Genomic DNA, 16,752 nt, shown 5'->3' with positions numbered 1-16,752 from the left:
AGCCAAAGCTTGTTTTGCTCACAGGAGTGCAATTTGTTTTTCACCCGTAACCAGTTTTCAGAAAGCAGGCTGAGAGCCTGAGACGGCTGCTCCCCGCCCCTCCACAGCCCAGTGCTCCAGTGAGCGAGGAGGGGGCTGCTGGCTGAAAGGCAGCAGCTCGCTTCTCAGGGAGCTGTGGGAACCAAAACTATCGGCGATGTCAGATCGCTCGGTTCTCAGTACATCCACCTAGGTAAGGATTGGGGGAGCCAAAAAAAACATACTTTTAAGGTCACTGGCAACAGGTCAGTAACATTACTGGGTATAAAAAGGCCAAAGCGTCTCAGAAGTAAACTGGGCAGAGGTTCACCAATCTGAAAATCTTCATCTAAACTGTTGCACAATTTCAGAATCACATTCCTAAACGCAAAATTGCAAAGACTTTAAACATATCTACAGTACATATCAAAAGATTGAGAGCCATATATACAAACATTATCATGTATAAGAACGTCAAACAACCTATACGGTACTGTCCAATGTAAGGCAGTTTTAGACGAATCAATATGAGCCAATGGTCCAAATTGACATTTAACAGAGCAAGACATGCTTCTACACCTAGAATTATTCAGACAGATGAAATAAAGATGAAATCGGCCTAAAAGAAAAAAAGAGATTTTTAATACAGCTTACCTGTAAAATCTTTTTCTTGGAGTACATCACGGGACACAGAGCGGCATTCATTACTATATGGGTTATATGGAGTACCTTCAGGTGTAGACACTGGCAATCTCAAACAGGAAATGCCCCTCCCTATATAACCCCCTCCCATAGGAGGAGTACCTCAGTTTTGTAGCAAGCAGTATGCCTCCCAAAATGGTCCTCAAAAAAGAGGGGTGGGAGCTCTGTGTCCCGTGATGTACTCCAAGAAAAAGATTTTACAGGTAAGCTGTATTAAAAATCTCTTTTTCTTTATCGTACATCACGGGACACAGAGCGGCATTCATTACTATATGGGATGTCCCAAAGCAATGCTTACAATGAGGGGAGGGAGAACATCTCCAAGACAAAAGGATTTAATTTAGAGATATACTCAAATCATAATAAATCCAACTTAGTTGAGAAAAATAATTTTAAATTTTAAATTTAACTCAAAAAAGAGGAGCCCCCGGAATCCGAGGGTCTCAAACTGCAGCCTGCAGCACTGCCTGCCCGAAGGCAGTATCAGTATTCCTTCTTACGTCCAACTTGTAGAATTTTGTAAACGTGTGGACAGAAGACCAGGTTGCCGCCTTGCAAACTTGAGCCATAGAGATCTGGTGGTGTGCTGCCCAGGAGGCGCCCATGGCTCTAGTAGAATGAGCCTTTAATGATACTGGAGGAGGCAACCCTTTCAAGCCGTAGGCCTGAGTGATTAATTGCTTAATCCACCTAGAAATGGTAGACTTTGCAGCTGCCTGCCCCTTCTTGGGCCCATCCGGTAGAATGAACAGCACATCTGTTTTCCGGATCTTCTTTGTAGCTTTAAGATAGGCCTTCATGGCCCTGACAATATCCAAGGTATGCAGCAACCCTTCCTTTCTGGAAGTAGGTTTAGGGAAGAAGGATGGTAATACCAAATCCTGGTTCAAATGAAAACTGGATATGACCTTCGGTAGGAAGGAAGGATGAGGGCGGAGAACGACCCTGTCCTTATGAAAAACAAGATATGGTTCCTTACAGGATAAGGCCGCTAGCTCCGAAACTCTTCTTGCGGAAACTATGGCAACCAAAAATACTAACTTCCTTGTCAGTAGAACCAAAGGAATTTCAGCCAACGGCTCAAACGGTTGTTTCTGTAAACTTGACAGAACAAGATTTAAATCCCACGGACAAAGCGGGGATTTAACTGGAGGTCTAATACGTAAGACCCCTTGAAGGAAGGTCTTAACCAGCGAGTGGGTGGCCAGCGGCCGCTGAAACCACACTGACAGAGCAGAAATCTGTCCTTTGATTGTGCTTAATGCCAATCCTTTATCCACTCCTAGCTGGAGAAAACTTAATACTCTATCGATGGTAAATTTGCGAGAAAGCCATCGCTTGGACTCACACCAGCCTACATAGGCCTTCCAGACCCTGTAATAAATCACCCTAGAGACCGGTTTCCTGGCTCTGATTAGGGTAGAGACTACTTTCTGAGACAGACCTCTACCCCTGAGAATCAGGGATTCAGCTTCCAGGCCGTCAAATTTAGATGCCGTAAGGCAGGGTGGAGGATCGGACCTTGCGATAGCAGGTCTGGCCGTAGAGGAAGAGTCCAAGGGTCTCCCACTACCATCTTTAGGATGAGTGAGTACCATGCCCTTCTGGGCCATGCTGGAGCTACCAGGATGACTGGTATGTGTTCCACCCGGATCCTGCGCAGCAGGCGGGGTAGTAACTGGAGCGGGGGAAACGCATAAAGAAGTTTGAACTGATGCCAAGGGCAAACCAACGCATCGGTTCCGCAGGCCATCGGATCCCTTGAGCGGGATATGAACCTGTCTAGTTTCTTGTTGAGTCTCGATGCCATGATATCCACGTCCGGCACTCCCCATCTTTGGCAGAGTGCTTGAAAGACTTGTGGATGCAGAGACCCTTCCCCCGGCCATATAGTCTGGCGGCTTAATTAGTCCGCCTGAAAGTTGTCCACTCCTGGAATGAATATTGCCGATATGCAGGGCACATGCGCCTCTGCCCATAGGAGAATCAAGCTCACCTCTCTCTGAGCGGCTTGACTCCTGGTTCCCCCTTGGTGATTTATGTATGCCACGGCCGTGGCATTGTCTGATTGAATTCTCACCGGGAACCCCTGCAATTTTGACGTCCAAGCCCTGAGGGCTAGTCGAGCAGCTCTGAGCTCCAAGATGTTGATGGGCAACTGCTTCTCTGGCTTTGCCCAAGTACCTTGGCGAGTGCAACCATCCAAAATTGCTCCCCAGCCCGTCAGGCTGGCGTCTGTGGTCACTATCTTCCAAGCCACTGGGCTGAAAGACTTCCCCTTCAGTAGATTCTGAGGGTCTAACCACCAACACAGACTTTGTCGGACTCTTGATAAGAGCGGCAACGGGATATCCAAGGCCTGTGGCCTTCTGCTCCATGCTGACAGGATGGCTGCCTGTAGGATGCGAGTGTGGCTCTGGGCGTATGGTACCGCCTCGAACGTGGCCACCATCTTGCCTAGTAACCTCATACATAGGCGAATAGTCGGTTCTTTCTTGCTTAGAACCAGTAGGATTAATTCCTTGATGGCTTTTACCTTCCTCAGAGGTAGGAACACTCCTTGTTGTTCTGTGTCTAATCTCATGCCGAGATATTCCAACTGCCTTGTGGGCTGGAAAGCTGACTTTTCTCGATTTAGGACCCAGCCGAACCTCTCGAGGTATTGGACCGTGAGGGCCACTGCTCGCTCCAAGCCGGGAGACGAGTGGTCTATGACTAGGAGGTCGTCCAGGTATGCTAGGATCGTGACCCCTTGGATCCTTAGCTTGGCTAGGATCGGAGCTAGGACCTTCGTGAACACCCGGGGGGCCGTAGCCAACCCGAAGGGAAGCGCCACGAATTGGAAGTGACGCGAAGCCACCATGAAGCGTAGATATCTTTGATGTGGCTGATAAATTGGAACATGAAGGTAGGCATCCTTTATGTCTATGGACGCCATGAAGTCGTCCTTCTGGAGTGTGGCAGCTGCTGACCGCACGGATTCCATCCGAAATGAGCGGATCTTTAGATATGCATTTACCATCTTTAGGTCCAAAATTGGCCTGACATCTCCATTGGATTTTGGATGATGAATAGGTTGGAGTAGAAACCCAGCCCCTGTTCCAGGACTGGCCGGAATCCGAGGCGGATCGTTTGGAATCCTCGACTCCTGGAAATGAGGAGGAGGAAACCTTAGGAAATCTAATTTGTAGCCTGTGGCCACGGAAGACCGTACCCACTCGTCGGGAATGCTGGCTTCCCAAATCTCTGAAAAGAGTCGCAGCCTTCCCCCCACCTTCGTGGGTGGGGGCGCCCCTTCATAAGGTTGGCTTGGGGGCTGGTTTTGCTGGTTTGCGAAACCACTGCCTTTTGCCTCTAACAGCCTGTCCTTGTGATCTGCTGTTGAAGCCGAAGTTTGCTTTTGCAGGAGGCCGTCGATACTGCTTGGCATTAGAGGGCCCCTGCCCAGGGGAATACTGTCGTTTAAACGCAGGCCCCTGAACCTTCTTCTTAGTTGGCAAGAGAGTACTCTTGCCGTTTGAAATGGTCTGAATGTATTTATCTAGGTCTTCTCCGAAGAGTCGTCCTCCATGGAAGGGGAACCCTACCAGGAGCTTCTTGCATGGGGGCTCAGCCTCCCAGCTTTTTAACCATAAGAGTCTTCTCATATGGATAAGGGATAACGATAAACGTGACGCTTGCTGGATAGAATCCTTGATTGCGTCTACCGTAAAACATATGGCCTTAGGGACATCCGAAAATTCTTCTGCCTGCTGGGCAGGAATAAGTTTAAGCATCTGCTTAAATTGATCCGATAATGCTTGAGCGACCCCAATCGCAGCCACAGCTGGCTGTACTACTGCCCCTGCAGTAGTGAAGGAGTTCTTAAGTAGTGCTTCCAAGCGCTTATCAACTGGATCCTTGAACACCTGTATGTTTTCTACAGGGCATGTTAACGATTTGTTAACACATGAGATGGCTGCGTCCACTGCAGGAGTAGCCCATCTTTTGGAAAAATTTTCTTCCATAGGATATAGGACAGAGAACTTCTTAGGTGGTAAGAAGATCTTATCTGGCTTGTTCCAATCTTGGAACAAAACTCCCTCTAATAGAGGATGGATCGGAAACACAGCATTGCTTTGAGGCGCCCTCAGTGAGCCCAAAGCTGAAACCGTCGATACCTGGAGATCTGGTACTGGCAAGTTGAATGCCCTATGGACCAAGTCCGACAATCCTTGAATCCACCAGCTCTCCCTCAGGGAGACTGCCCCAGACTCCTCTGTATCCGGATCTTCGATCCCTGAACCTACTTGGTCCTTGTCCAAGAGGTCGTCCAATTCCCCTGAGGAAAGGACCTCCTCTTCTGAGGGTCCGCGCTCGGGCGACGGAGATCTATTCCGCTTACTGCCCCGCATAGCTGCGGCTATCATTTTACCCATGCTTTTCTGCATCTCTTTTAAAGAGGTGAGTAATACCTCCTCCGTGACCATCTTAGGGTTGGACTGACCCGCGTCAGCTCCAGCCCCAGATCCCGATGGCCCCAAGGCTCCCTGTGGGGAAAGCAGCGGCATAGCTTTGTCCGAGACCTCAGACTCTCTGGGGGAATCCCCACCTCTTGTACCCTTGTTTTTTGATGCCATGGTACAATACCGAGGTACACCTGCTACTTATTGGTACCTGGGACTTATAAATAGTTAAATGCCCAAACACCTGTTTGGGGGATAAAAAATGCTTCCTCTCCCCTAGATGACACTTTCTTTATTTTTTTTTTTCAAATCTAGGAAAGAAAAAACATTCTGTCCCCCTGAGTAGTATTGCAAGAAAAACTATGAGATGGAAAAGAAACAGCCTATTCCTAGGCTTGAAAACAGTCTTCTGAAGACTGCAATATTCTTTCTGGCCACTGTGTGTCCTCGGCGCCCCGTGCTTGCCGTTCTGGTCTTTCCTCCTCAGTTCCAAAGTATTGAATGAGCTATATGGAACAAACAAGGAAGGGCCGCCCCTTCCTTAAGCCACTGACCCGCCCTTCCCCCCCAGCAATCTCAAACAGGAAATGCCCCTCCCGACAGGGGGGGGGTGGGGTTGGGAGGAAGGGACCTCTCTGCTCCAGCAAACTGCAGCCTGCAGCCTGGAACCATGAGGAGGTCAGCGTTTTGCCTGCTTTGCAGGCCGTGAGGAGGAAGACTGAATGGAGCATCGCCTGGAGGCTTGCAGGTAAGCACAGCTCTCTGACACACACATATAATTTTATATCACACAGGCCCCACTCAATGCTTTTCCAACACTACAAGGGAGGTCACATCTTATGGGGAATAATACATATAGAGCCATCCTATCTTTATGATATGTGACTAGTTTGCCAGATGCAGTGCATAACTTTAGGCATGTCCCCTGTGACCCCCCAGAAAAAACCTGCTAAGAACCAAGTTCCGCAAGTTTTCCCCTCACTTACCTGCTCCATGCCGCAGGACTTTGCCAAGCAAGAGGCCCAATCTTCCCCCATCTCGGTGGGGATGTCTAGACCTTCAGGCCCTGGGTTCCTATGAAGGATCCACTGTCCTGGGCCCATATAGCACTCTGGCAACAGAAACATTAGGCACCCAAAGGTTTCTAAGTTCTGGGCCCAGGGTCCAGCTCTCTAAAAAGAAAAGCATTATGGGCTATACCCCAAGGGTTTGGGGTCCGGTTACTGACCACTTTAGCGCTGAGGCTTTTTTGGACAGAACCGGTTAGCTCACCTAATCCCAAGGATGCGGAGGCAAGCTAAACCATGACTAACACCTAAGACACTGGCGGAAAAACTGAGGTACTCCTCCTATGGGAGGGGGTTATATAGGGAGGGGCATTTCCTGTTTGAGATTGCCAGTGTCTACACCTGAAGGTACTCCATATAACCCATATAGTAATGAATGCCGCTCTGTGTCCCGTGATGTACGATAAAGAAAAGCAGTGCTTTTTAAAGCAGGCCATACATTATGCAATTTTCTACTCTTCACCCACGGGTAGAAGAAAATGGTTCGATTCTCCCATCAACACAGTCAGTGCTAATGGGGGAATCCCAGGAATTAACAGTTTTCACAATGCAATGATTTAGGCAACAAGAATTAAACGGAAAAAAAAAAAAAATTCAACATGCCAATTGTACTGAAGTTGACCGTTGGATCAACTTGAGTACAACCAGCCTGTCCCATAGATGGATCAAAATTTGTCCGATTCCTACTGAACTGCCCTGAATTTACATCTGTCTACGGCAAGCTTAAAGTGGTTGTAAAGGCACAGGGTTTTTTATCTTCATGCATTCAATGTATGAAGATAAAAAAACTGGTGCAGCCCTCCTATACCTACCTTTGACCCCTTCTCAATCCAGCGATGTCCATGAGAGCCTTGTCTCTAGGGGCACACTCCTGATTGGCTTTTTGAGTCATTAGCTCCCGCTGCTGTCAATCTGAGCCAATCAGAACGCAGTAGCGGCGCCAAGCTGCGGCTCGGGAGAACATCCGATTGGGTGCCTCCACCACAAGCTGCTTGCAGTGGGGGACACCTGGCAGGTGGGAGGAGCCAGGAGCACATGCATGGGACCCAAGTAGAGATGAATCCGGGCTGCTCTGTGCAAAACAATTGTACAGAGCAGGCATACAAGTATGTTTGTTATTTAAAAAAAGAGAAAAGAAATGGTGGGGGTTGCATATTTTTAGGTCACACAAAATTTGCACAGCGGTTTTATAAAGGCAAATATTTTTGGAAATCACAAAATGGAATATATAATAGTGGAGTTTCACTAGTTTTTCTGTTAAATGTCAGCAGCTACACTTTTTGTAGCTGCTGACTTAACAGAAAAACTAGTGAAACTCCATTATATATTCAATTTTGTGATTTCCAAAAACATTTGCCTTTATAAAACCGCTGTGCAAATATTAACACTCACCTGTCCCACGCCCGAAGCCTCGCTTCTCTCCCTCTACTCTGCGGCGCTGGCATTGCAAGGGTTTTGGCACCGGGCTTTGACAAGCTTGCGGCCTTGGGTGCGCACTGCGCGTCCTGAATGGCTCAGCAAGCTTCTGGGACATGTGACGTTTCCAAGAAAATTGCAGGGAGGAAGGGGGGTTGCCGCCTAGGTGACGCTAGCTGGGAACCCCCTCCCAAATTACATGACAAATGGGGCACGTCGGGGGGGGGGGGGGGGGGGGGGGGGGGGGGGGGGTGAACTCTGCTTCAATTTTAATGGACAAAAACACAATAAACAATTTTTTTTGGAAGAGAAACACTTATACCAAGTAAATGGATAAAAACATGTCACTCTTTAAAATTGCGTACACCCATGGAAAGACACTTGGTTAATGGAATATTAATTAGGTCTTGAACACTAGACCCAGAAGATGCCACAACTGGCATCTTAGGACTGAAGATCTGATACACCAAAAGCACATTTAATCTCCAATTCGAGATGATCTGGTAAGAGGCCCTTTTTATTTGAGAAGAACTTTTCTAAAATTGTTTACGAGCACTTTATTCACACATGAATTGTGGACTATTGAACTACAAATCCGTATAGTGATTATTGTGGTTAATTGTATCTGCATTTTGATGTTGCGTCACAAAAGTTAATGTTTGATTAAGGAATTATATAAGATTTTAACAGCGCACTTTTGCACAACACACAAATGACAATTATAATATTTTTAAAGATGTCACATGTAACAAATAGATTGTACAACGTTGTGTATATTGCCTTGATAAAAAGTTAATTGTAAATCATGAAGACTTCAATAGCGATAGGCACACATTTCCTACTTGTACTATAAATACAGCTTTATTACCATCAAGGATATGGTTAATATATATATATATATATATATATATATATATATATATATATATATATATATATAGTAAAAAATTAAAATTGTTTTTGTGCACGCAAATGCAGCAAGGCATACCTTCCTCGGAACCCTCCATCTGTACCATTCTGTTCTGGATGTAGAGATAGCGTGTCTTTTGAATAAATATCCTGGTGCCCGGTTAAAGAAGAGTTGTGCCTTTCTGAGGCAAAGGAGCGTGCTCTATTTACATTTATGTCTAATGATACAGGAACTGTAGTGCCACTGTCAGTCCTTTCTGAAGAGTTTGTGGATGATCGAAATTGAGTCTTCACACTAAAAAATAAAAAAATACCATCTTCAATAAATTATGCATGGACATTAATCACAACTACTCAAAACTCCAATTCCAAGCTAGAACTCAAGATTGAGAGATTTTCCTGCAACTCAGTATCACTTAGTGGGAACGCAGGGATATAAAAAATATGATTAAGTGTTTCTGTGTGTTGCGCGCATAGGGCCTATTGACTATTTAGAAGTGACAGCGCTCCTATACGGCTGCTGCACTGAACCCCGGAAGCAGCTGGGGTGCTAATGCTGGCCACATATTGATTCTCCGCAACCTCCCACAGCATCGCTCGTCGCCTGTCACACTTCAGACGGGGAGGAGAAGCTTTTTCTAGGCAGTTCCTCCTCTACCAACGTTTATGACAAGTCAGGAGGAGCATCTGACTCGCTACATTGAGCCGCGCTGTATTTGAGGTCTGGGTTCAGAGGGGAGATTTTAAAATGTGCCAATTGTACTGGAAGAGGGATGGGTGTGGAACTCTGCACTCTGTAGCACCCTCCTGGTATTTAATAACTTTGAAGGACAAACCCAAGTTGCTTTGGCACGCTTAACCACCCACCCCCCTACTTCGGGGGGAAAGGTGTGAGGCTCAATTGCGTTCCTGCATTTTTTTTCTCCGAGAAAAATGCCCTGGGTGACACTATCAAGTAGCACTGTGGCAGGCTGGGGTATCTGCTCTTAGACAAATTTAACTTTGTTTCAAATGCCTGGCAGTTGTCACATTAACCTCTCCACTGAGCGTACACATATGTGGCCCCACAGAACTGGGTCTTCATCCATGGAGAAAGCGCAGGAACACGCAAAAGGCTCAGCTGGAATTATCTGCACTACCCATGCAAGCAGAAATAAACAGACAATGGAAATTAGCTCAAAGTGTCCCCTACATGCCCTGGTTCTTACATTTTAACTCTGCCTGTGACCTTACAGGACTCAAACTTACCCAGTCATTAATGAGAAGCTAGCTGATCCATTCCAGAAAGCTTTCAGACAATTTTAAACACAATACAATGACTTGCTAAAACTATTCTTTTGTTTGCAGAGCTAAATGTCAATCCTCTTTGCGGATGTTTACCATGCCTTTTCCAGCAAAGCAGAGTAAACGGGAATGAGCACTTACTGCATATAACAGCATTACATTTTAACCAAGGACCAGGCCTATTTTTTAAACTTGACGTTAACATGTAGTTAAATTCGTTTTTTTTTTTTACTAGAAAATTACTTTGAACCCACAATTTTTTCCCTTAGACACCCTAGAGAATAAAATGGCAGTCGTTGCAATACTTTGTCACACTGTATTTGCGCAGCGGTCTGAAAACGCATATTTGGAAAAATAAGTTAGCCCAATTTTATTTTTTTTAAATGTGAAAGATAACGTTATGCCGAGTAAAATAGACAGCCAACATGTCATGCTTCAAAATTGTGCCCATTCGTAGAATAGCGACAAACTTTGATCCTTAAAAATATTCATAGGCAACGTTTAAAAAGTGTCTGCAGGTTAACAGTTTTGAGTTAGAGGTCTTTTGCTAGATTACTTACACTTTAACGATCACAACGATACCTAACATGTGGTGTGAACACCGTTGACATATGCGGGCGCAACTTACATATGTGGTCACGTCTGCGCACAAGGATGGAGGGACAGGGGGTTTAATTTTTTTTTTATCTTTACACTTTGGATCACTTATTTTTACTACATGGAATGTAAATATCCTTTGTAATAGAAAAACATTTACACTTAAATGCGATAAAAAGGCCATTGAGCGGAAGAGACGTTGACGTCGCTTATGTCATTGAGTCGAGTGGGTACCATCATTCACTCAGAAGGGGAAATGATCTGACCGTCCCCGCCACTACGAACAGCTCTGGTAAGCAGACGAGTAGACCGGAACATGGCGGGGAGGGGGTTGGGCATTTCTCCATCTGCCGATAAGTGATCTTGCGGCGAAACTCCAGCAGAGACCACTTTTATCTCAAAGCGGACCGACCGCCGTTTAATACTGGGGTTAGGGCAGCCATAACAACGGTATTCAACGTGAAAGAACCTACATGTAGTGACAGTAGGTGGTCCAAGGGTGGCTAAATGGAGTTGAAAAAGGCCACCACACACTGCGTTAATAGTAAATAGTGTTGATATAATGGTTAACAGTTATTACATTACATTGTATAACTAGACATATTTACACACACATACCGACTTCTATGGAAAGGTCTTCCTATACTTATTGAGGCAGCACTTGATTTATAAGAGCCTGAAGAATTAAAACCATTCACAAATCCACCATTAGGAAATGGAGCCTGTGGACAAAAAAACATATTAGATGCTGAATTCTTACAGTAGATTTATTCATGTATTTAGCAGTCAATTTCTGTCTCCTGGTTACCATTTCAAACACTGTTACCTTCAGGTACAGCATCACACCAAAATCAACCCTGTGTGACACTCTTAAGAGTAACAGACCTAAATACGATTCCTTCCAATGCTGTGACGTAAATATTTGACTGCTGTCACCTGAGCAAAACAGAATTTTGTGAAGCCTATTGTGGCAAAGTCTTTAAAGTGGTTGTAAACCCTTTACAACCACTTTTACCTACAGGTAAGCCTAAATTAAGGCTCATCTGTAGGTGCTTGAAATAACTCCTAAACCTCGGTTTAGGAGATATTTACAAGTGTCGTGACTGGAATCCCCACCTGCATGCGCGGGAGTGACGGCATTGCGGCTCCGGCCAATCACAGCGCCGGAGCCGTGATACCCTGGAAGTAACCCTGGGAGAGATATCGGCCGCCCAAGCAGTGTACGAGGATAGCTGCGGGGGCTTTGATCTGAGGAGTTACATAATGAGCTAGTATGCAATGCTATATTAATTTTGTTTAAAAAATGGCGGTTTACATTTTTATTAACATAACAAGGAATGATCATCCCTTGTGATAGCATTGGTCAGAATAGGTCCTCCTATGGAGCGATCTGGGGGTCTTATTAGGGGGTGGAACCCCCTTTCACCACCTGTAAAAGTAAGTTGGGCGGCTGTAGAGCTGCCCTTCGGCGACTCTACAAATGACCAGGATGGCAGCAGCCATTAACCCAATATCACTGCTCCCTTCTGAGGACATAGGCACTACGGTGGATGGGAAGTGGTTAAGCAGCATCACCACAACTTAAAATTGTATTTAAACTTTAAGGGATCAAGCACTTGGCAATGTGATCATGTGGTTGTTGGCTTGAAAGCACATAGAATAATTCAATGGCACAAACAGCCCTCAGATCTCATAATCTTGCAATCACAGGGAAGGTTCAACATTCATAGACTGAGCAAAAGGGTGCCGTCAGGGGCCAGTAATGATTGTCATCCAGGCCTCTGAGAGCTGTACACATTTTTTAATTTAATTTAAGAGGCATCTTGTGTATGAATGTTAACCTTTCTTCCCTCCAGGCGCAAGTTGTCATCACTGGGCCACAGGCTACCAGAGAAAAAAAATGGCACTGTATTCTGTTCCAACAGAGCAGTGTTTTATTCCAAGCTGAAGTAACACATCTTTATATTGTGAGCAGCTGCTTACCAGCGGTGTTTCAAAGTAAGGTGCTGGGCTTGGAGACCATGTTTGAGGCACAAGGTTATAAAGTGAATACTGTTGAGGACTATATACAGGCTGCATAAATAAAGGAGAGGCAAACTGTGCTTGAGTCTGGACAGGCTGAGTGTACACACTGGAGTCCACTGCTCGATATCCATTCTTTGCAAAGAATGTGTTGATGGCTTTTATCCTAGCCTGTTGGAAAACAAACAGAACCGTTAAAGTGCATAGATACAAATAAGCCAAGTTTCAACCCTTTGAGAACACAACCTATTTAAGTGTTTGTGTATAGATATCTGATCGTAACAAGAATAGAAAGCTTTAAAGTGGAGCTCCACCCTCAAATCAAACTATACATCATAAGCTGTAAAAAAATGTCATTAACCAAGTAAAAAAAAAAAAAAATGTTTTACATGCCTTAAAGCGGTGTTGCTAGGCAGAATTCCTAATCTGCCTTTATCCTGCACTGCGGTCCTTCTTTCTAGCCTACGCCGCACAGACTCCTGGGAATGTAGCATCATAATTTCCCAGGAGTCTGTGCGCTTTTTTGTGCCGAAAAAGCACAGGATTTCAGTACAGGCAATGACCCACCTTAACCAAGCGCTGCAAAGAGTGCTTGGAAGGCGAGTCATTAGTTTAAACAACGGGGTGGGACGTTCCAAACAGCATCGCTTTAATGCACATGTGCAATTTCGAGAGGTGCTTTAGAGTTAAAAAAAAAATTACTGAGCTTCAGATGCCCACACTTAGAAAGGAAACAGCCAGATTGTTCACAGCTGCAAACCAGGCAAGTTGAAATTTAATTTAACGATCGATTGGTGGTATTTAAGTCTGAGTAATGTGATGTTTAATACTATGTTATTTAAATGACCCCAAAAAAAAAAAAATTTTGTGACCGGAGCTCTGCTTTAAGTGTAAGTAGGCCTTTTATTTTACATTGGCTAGAAACCTCTTGTTACAACTTGTATTACTCCCGGGTTAAAAGGCAACAAGGATTGTAAAATTTGACAGTTTCTGGGCGCTTGGTTCCTATCAAAGCAAGCTTACCACCAAGAACCCCCTTACCTACATAAAGTGTATGAACAAGCTCATGGGAATCTAGGCATCGCCACTTTGCCAAGGTAAAAAAAAAAAAATGTTAGCACGCTGGATTTTTGTTTAATTACAGGGTGTTTTTCAAGAATTGCACAATTGTACACCAAAGTGCATTCCCACTGTCAGTGAAATTTGAAAAACCCCACTATACAATTGTGGGAGGCATTTATTTAAGGAGGAGCACTTCACATAATCCAGGGGACATAACACTTGATGGTAATTAACCACTTGTCGACCTGCTCGCGCAGATCTAGTGCGGCAGGTTGGCTCACCTGCACAAACGGGCGTGCCTGTACGTCAGTCCGCAAAAGTAGAATAGCGGTTTCGGGAGCGTGCCTATGGCAGGAGAGGCAGAACGGCTACCTCTTTAAATGGGACCGGTGATCTTTCATATTTCAGTAAGCCTGCCCCAACAGTGAGAACACACTGCGGAAGCAAATTTAACCCCTTGATCCCCCGGTGTTAACCCCTTCCCTGCCAGTGTAATTTTTACATTGAACAGCGCATTTTTATAGCACTGCTCAATGCAAGAATGTCACTGGTCCCCAAAAAGTAATTTAGGGTCAGATTTGTCCACCACAATGTCGCAGTCACACTAAAAATAGCAGCGCGCAGCTATTACCAGTAAAAAAAAACTAGATCTTTCCCATAGTTTGTAGAGGAGATAACTTCTGCGCAAACCAATCAATAGATGCCTATTAAGATTTTTGTTTTACCAAAAATAGGTGGAATATATATCTGTTTAAAATGATGAATTTGTTTATATATTGGTTTTGGATATGCATTATAGCAAAAAGTTAAAAAAATTATCTTCAGAATTGTCAGTGTTTATAGCACAAAAAATTAAAAACCGCAAAGGTGGTCAAATACCACCAAAAGAAAGCTCTATTTTTGTGTGTGCGTGTGTGTGTGTGGGGGGGGCACAATTTTGTTTGGGTACAGCATTGCACGACCATGCAATTGTCAGTTAAAGCGACGCTTACAGTGTTCGGCTTTTATGTAAAACCTTTGTCACAAAAAAGGAAAAAAAAAGTTGCTCTACTTGCTTGTAAAGCGTTTGCTAGAGCTTGGCTTCAATTTTAATTTAAATCTGCTAGCACATCCAACACCCCCCACACAATGCTGCTACTGCGCATAAGTGTGGTGTGGGCCCTTTAATACGGGTGATAAGATAATGGCCAGACCAAATCTAAATGATAGGTAAGCTGCATTACATTTTTATTTTGGGTTTAAAAATTGCTTTAGGGTCTTTAACCCCAATTCCCTAGACATATACAAGTTTACACTGGGCACACAAAATTCTATATCTTGAACAAATGAAAGTACCAAGAAAAACTGCCTGAGAAAAAAAAGTCAATTTTAAAAGCAGAAATCCTGAAGTCATCTGCCTAAAAAAAAAATCACAATTTTGTACTGAACAAAAACCCTCTCAGAATCCATTGAGGGACACGGCTTAAAGGGGTTGTAAAGGCAGAAGGGTTCATCTTAATGCATGAAGATAAAAAGCATTGTGTGCAGCAGCCCCCCTCACCTCCTCTAATACTTATTAGAGCCCCATTCTCTGTCCACTAGTCCTTCGGCCACCCAGGACTGGATGGTATAACCCTAATGACAACATGCATAGGATTCATTAAGGTGAAAAAACACGCCTTTACATCCTTTTTATGCAACAGCATATTACTCAACAGACCATAGAGAAAAATAATGTATGCCTATCAATTGGTATTACATTGTAGCATGTCAGATGGCTTAACAGAATCTGCATAATTAGCTTTCATCTGATCTGAATTTTAGTCCCTATAATGTAAACATTTAAATGTTAACTTTACAAGCGAATGTATACAATAGCAGTTACTAGTAGACCTAACTTAAGGTTATTTAAAAGTGGAAGTTAAGTCAAATAAAAATCATCTCACTTGAAGGTCAAGTCATAATGTGCATATGCGTGGCATACAAACACATAATGAAAGACAACTTAAAACAAAGCCCTCCAACGGCATGCTGTTACGGCAGACTGGGCTTCAATCTTCACCCCGTCTTTCTTCCAGGTTCATGGGCTCTAGCCACTTGATTGGCTGAGTTAGGATGACTTCACTCTTACACATGCACGAGAGCATCTCGGCAGCGGTACAAAGCGGCCTTCAGAGCGCATGCACTGGTGATGTCACTGGCTGCAGGCACACTGAATATCACCTTAACGATGCAGTTAGGAGATATTCCATATTATTACAGATAAGCTTTAGGTACCTGTAGGTACAAGTGTTCAATACTATGTTAAAGAAGAGTAACTCCACTTTTGTTGGAGGGGGACGACGACATTGCCCTCTGGGTGATCTGTGTGCATTACAAAGATTTTAACAAACTGTTGCAGACTGCTATCGTTTGTTATTCTGAGGAAATCAGTGTTTGTCTGGGTCCATATGGGAAAGGGAATCTAATGGGAGTGGTTTCATAATTAGCTGCTGCACCAGCAGGACACTGAGGAAAGCTGCTGGGCCTGCATGCCTATAGCCGTGATTTCCAATTGGGAGTAACTTACCAAAAATGAAATTTTTGCTGCAGGGAATGCAGACTTCTGGGGAAGTCAGTGAGCCAATCACACAACAGGAAATTATGTTTCTGGAGGGCGTACTGTGCACAGAACACCTGCAGGTAGCGATATTGCATTTTACAGAAAATTACAGCGCTGCAGATTAAAAAGGTCATTTTTTTTAATAACATCCGATAAGAAACATATTTTGGCAACCTCTCAGGCCAATAACAGATGAACTCTGCCGATATTCTGTATATTAAAAAAACTAAATTTTTTATTGCCGTTATTGCTGTCAAAAGGAACGTAAACATCCCTTGTGACAATAATAGGCAGTGACAGGTACTCTTTATGGAGGGATCGCAAATCTATAAAAGACACCCAAACCCCTCCTCTGCACTTGAAAGGATTCAAAAAGTCAAGATTAATGTTTTTGAATACTTTATATTTTAAAATTGGTGCCTTTAAGATGTCAGTAATCCAGGAAGTGATATCATGACATCACTTCGGGGTTACTAGATCCGAGTCCCGAATGAAGCATCAGCTTTGTTCGGGTTTTCAGCCAGCTTGTGTATGTCCTGGCTGGTTGCTCGACTGGGGCAGGCAGTGTAAAGGTCCATGTTCTGACTGAATGCACATATGGACACTGTTCTAGGATTTTAAGTCATTACATGACCAGCATGATTGTAGA

At 44.3% G+C, this 16,752-nt stretch overlaps 1 protein-coding gene across 2 annotated transcripts in view; it reads right to left on the bottom strand.

The window, feature by feature from the left end:
* LARP4 (La ribonucleoprotein 4) overlaps nucleotides 1-16,752 on the bottom strand; it is an 80,726-nt gene that overhangs the window by 25,416 nt on the left and 38,558 nt on the right. For both annotated transcript variants that reach the window (XM_040340805.1, XM_040340804.1), the window contains exons 9-11: nucleotides 12,422-12,631; nucleotides 11,057-11,160; nucleotides 8,637-8,852 (exon numbers count right to left, since the gene is read on the bottom strand). In XM_040340805.1, the coding sequence (XP_040196739.1) occupies nucleotides 8,637-8,852; nucleotides 11,057-11,160; nucleotides 12,422-12,631 (530 nt within the window). The remainder of the gene's footprint in view (nucleotides 1-8,636; nucleotides 8,853-11,056; nucleotides 11,161-12,421; nucleotides 12,632-16,752) is intronic.

Source organism: Rana temporaria, chromosome 2 (assembly GCF_905171775.1).
Source record: "Rana temporaria chromosome 2, aRanTem1.1, whole genome shotgun sequence".
In the NCBI taxonomy this organism is placed as follows: Eukaryota; Metazoa; Chordata; class Amphibia; order Anura; family Ranidae; genus Rana; species Rana temporaria.
The sequence above is the reverse complement of the archived record's forward strand: the minus strand, read 5'-3'. Positions and strand labels throughout refer to the sequence as shown.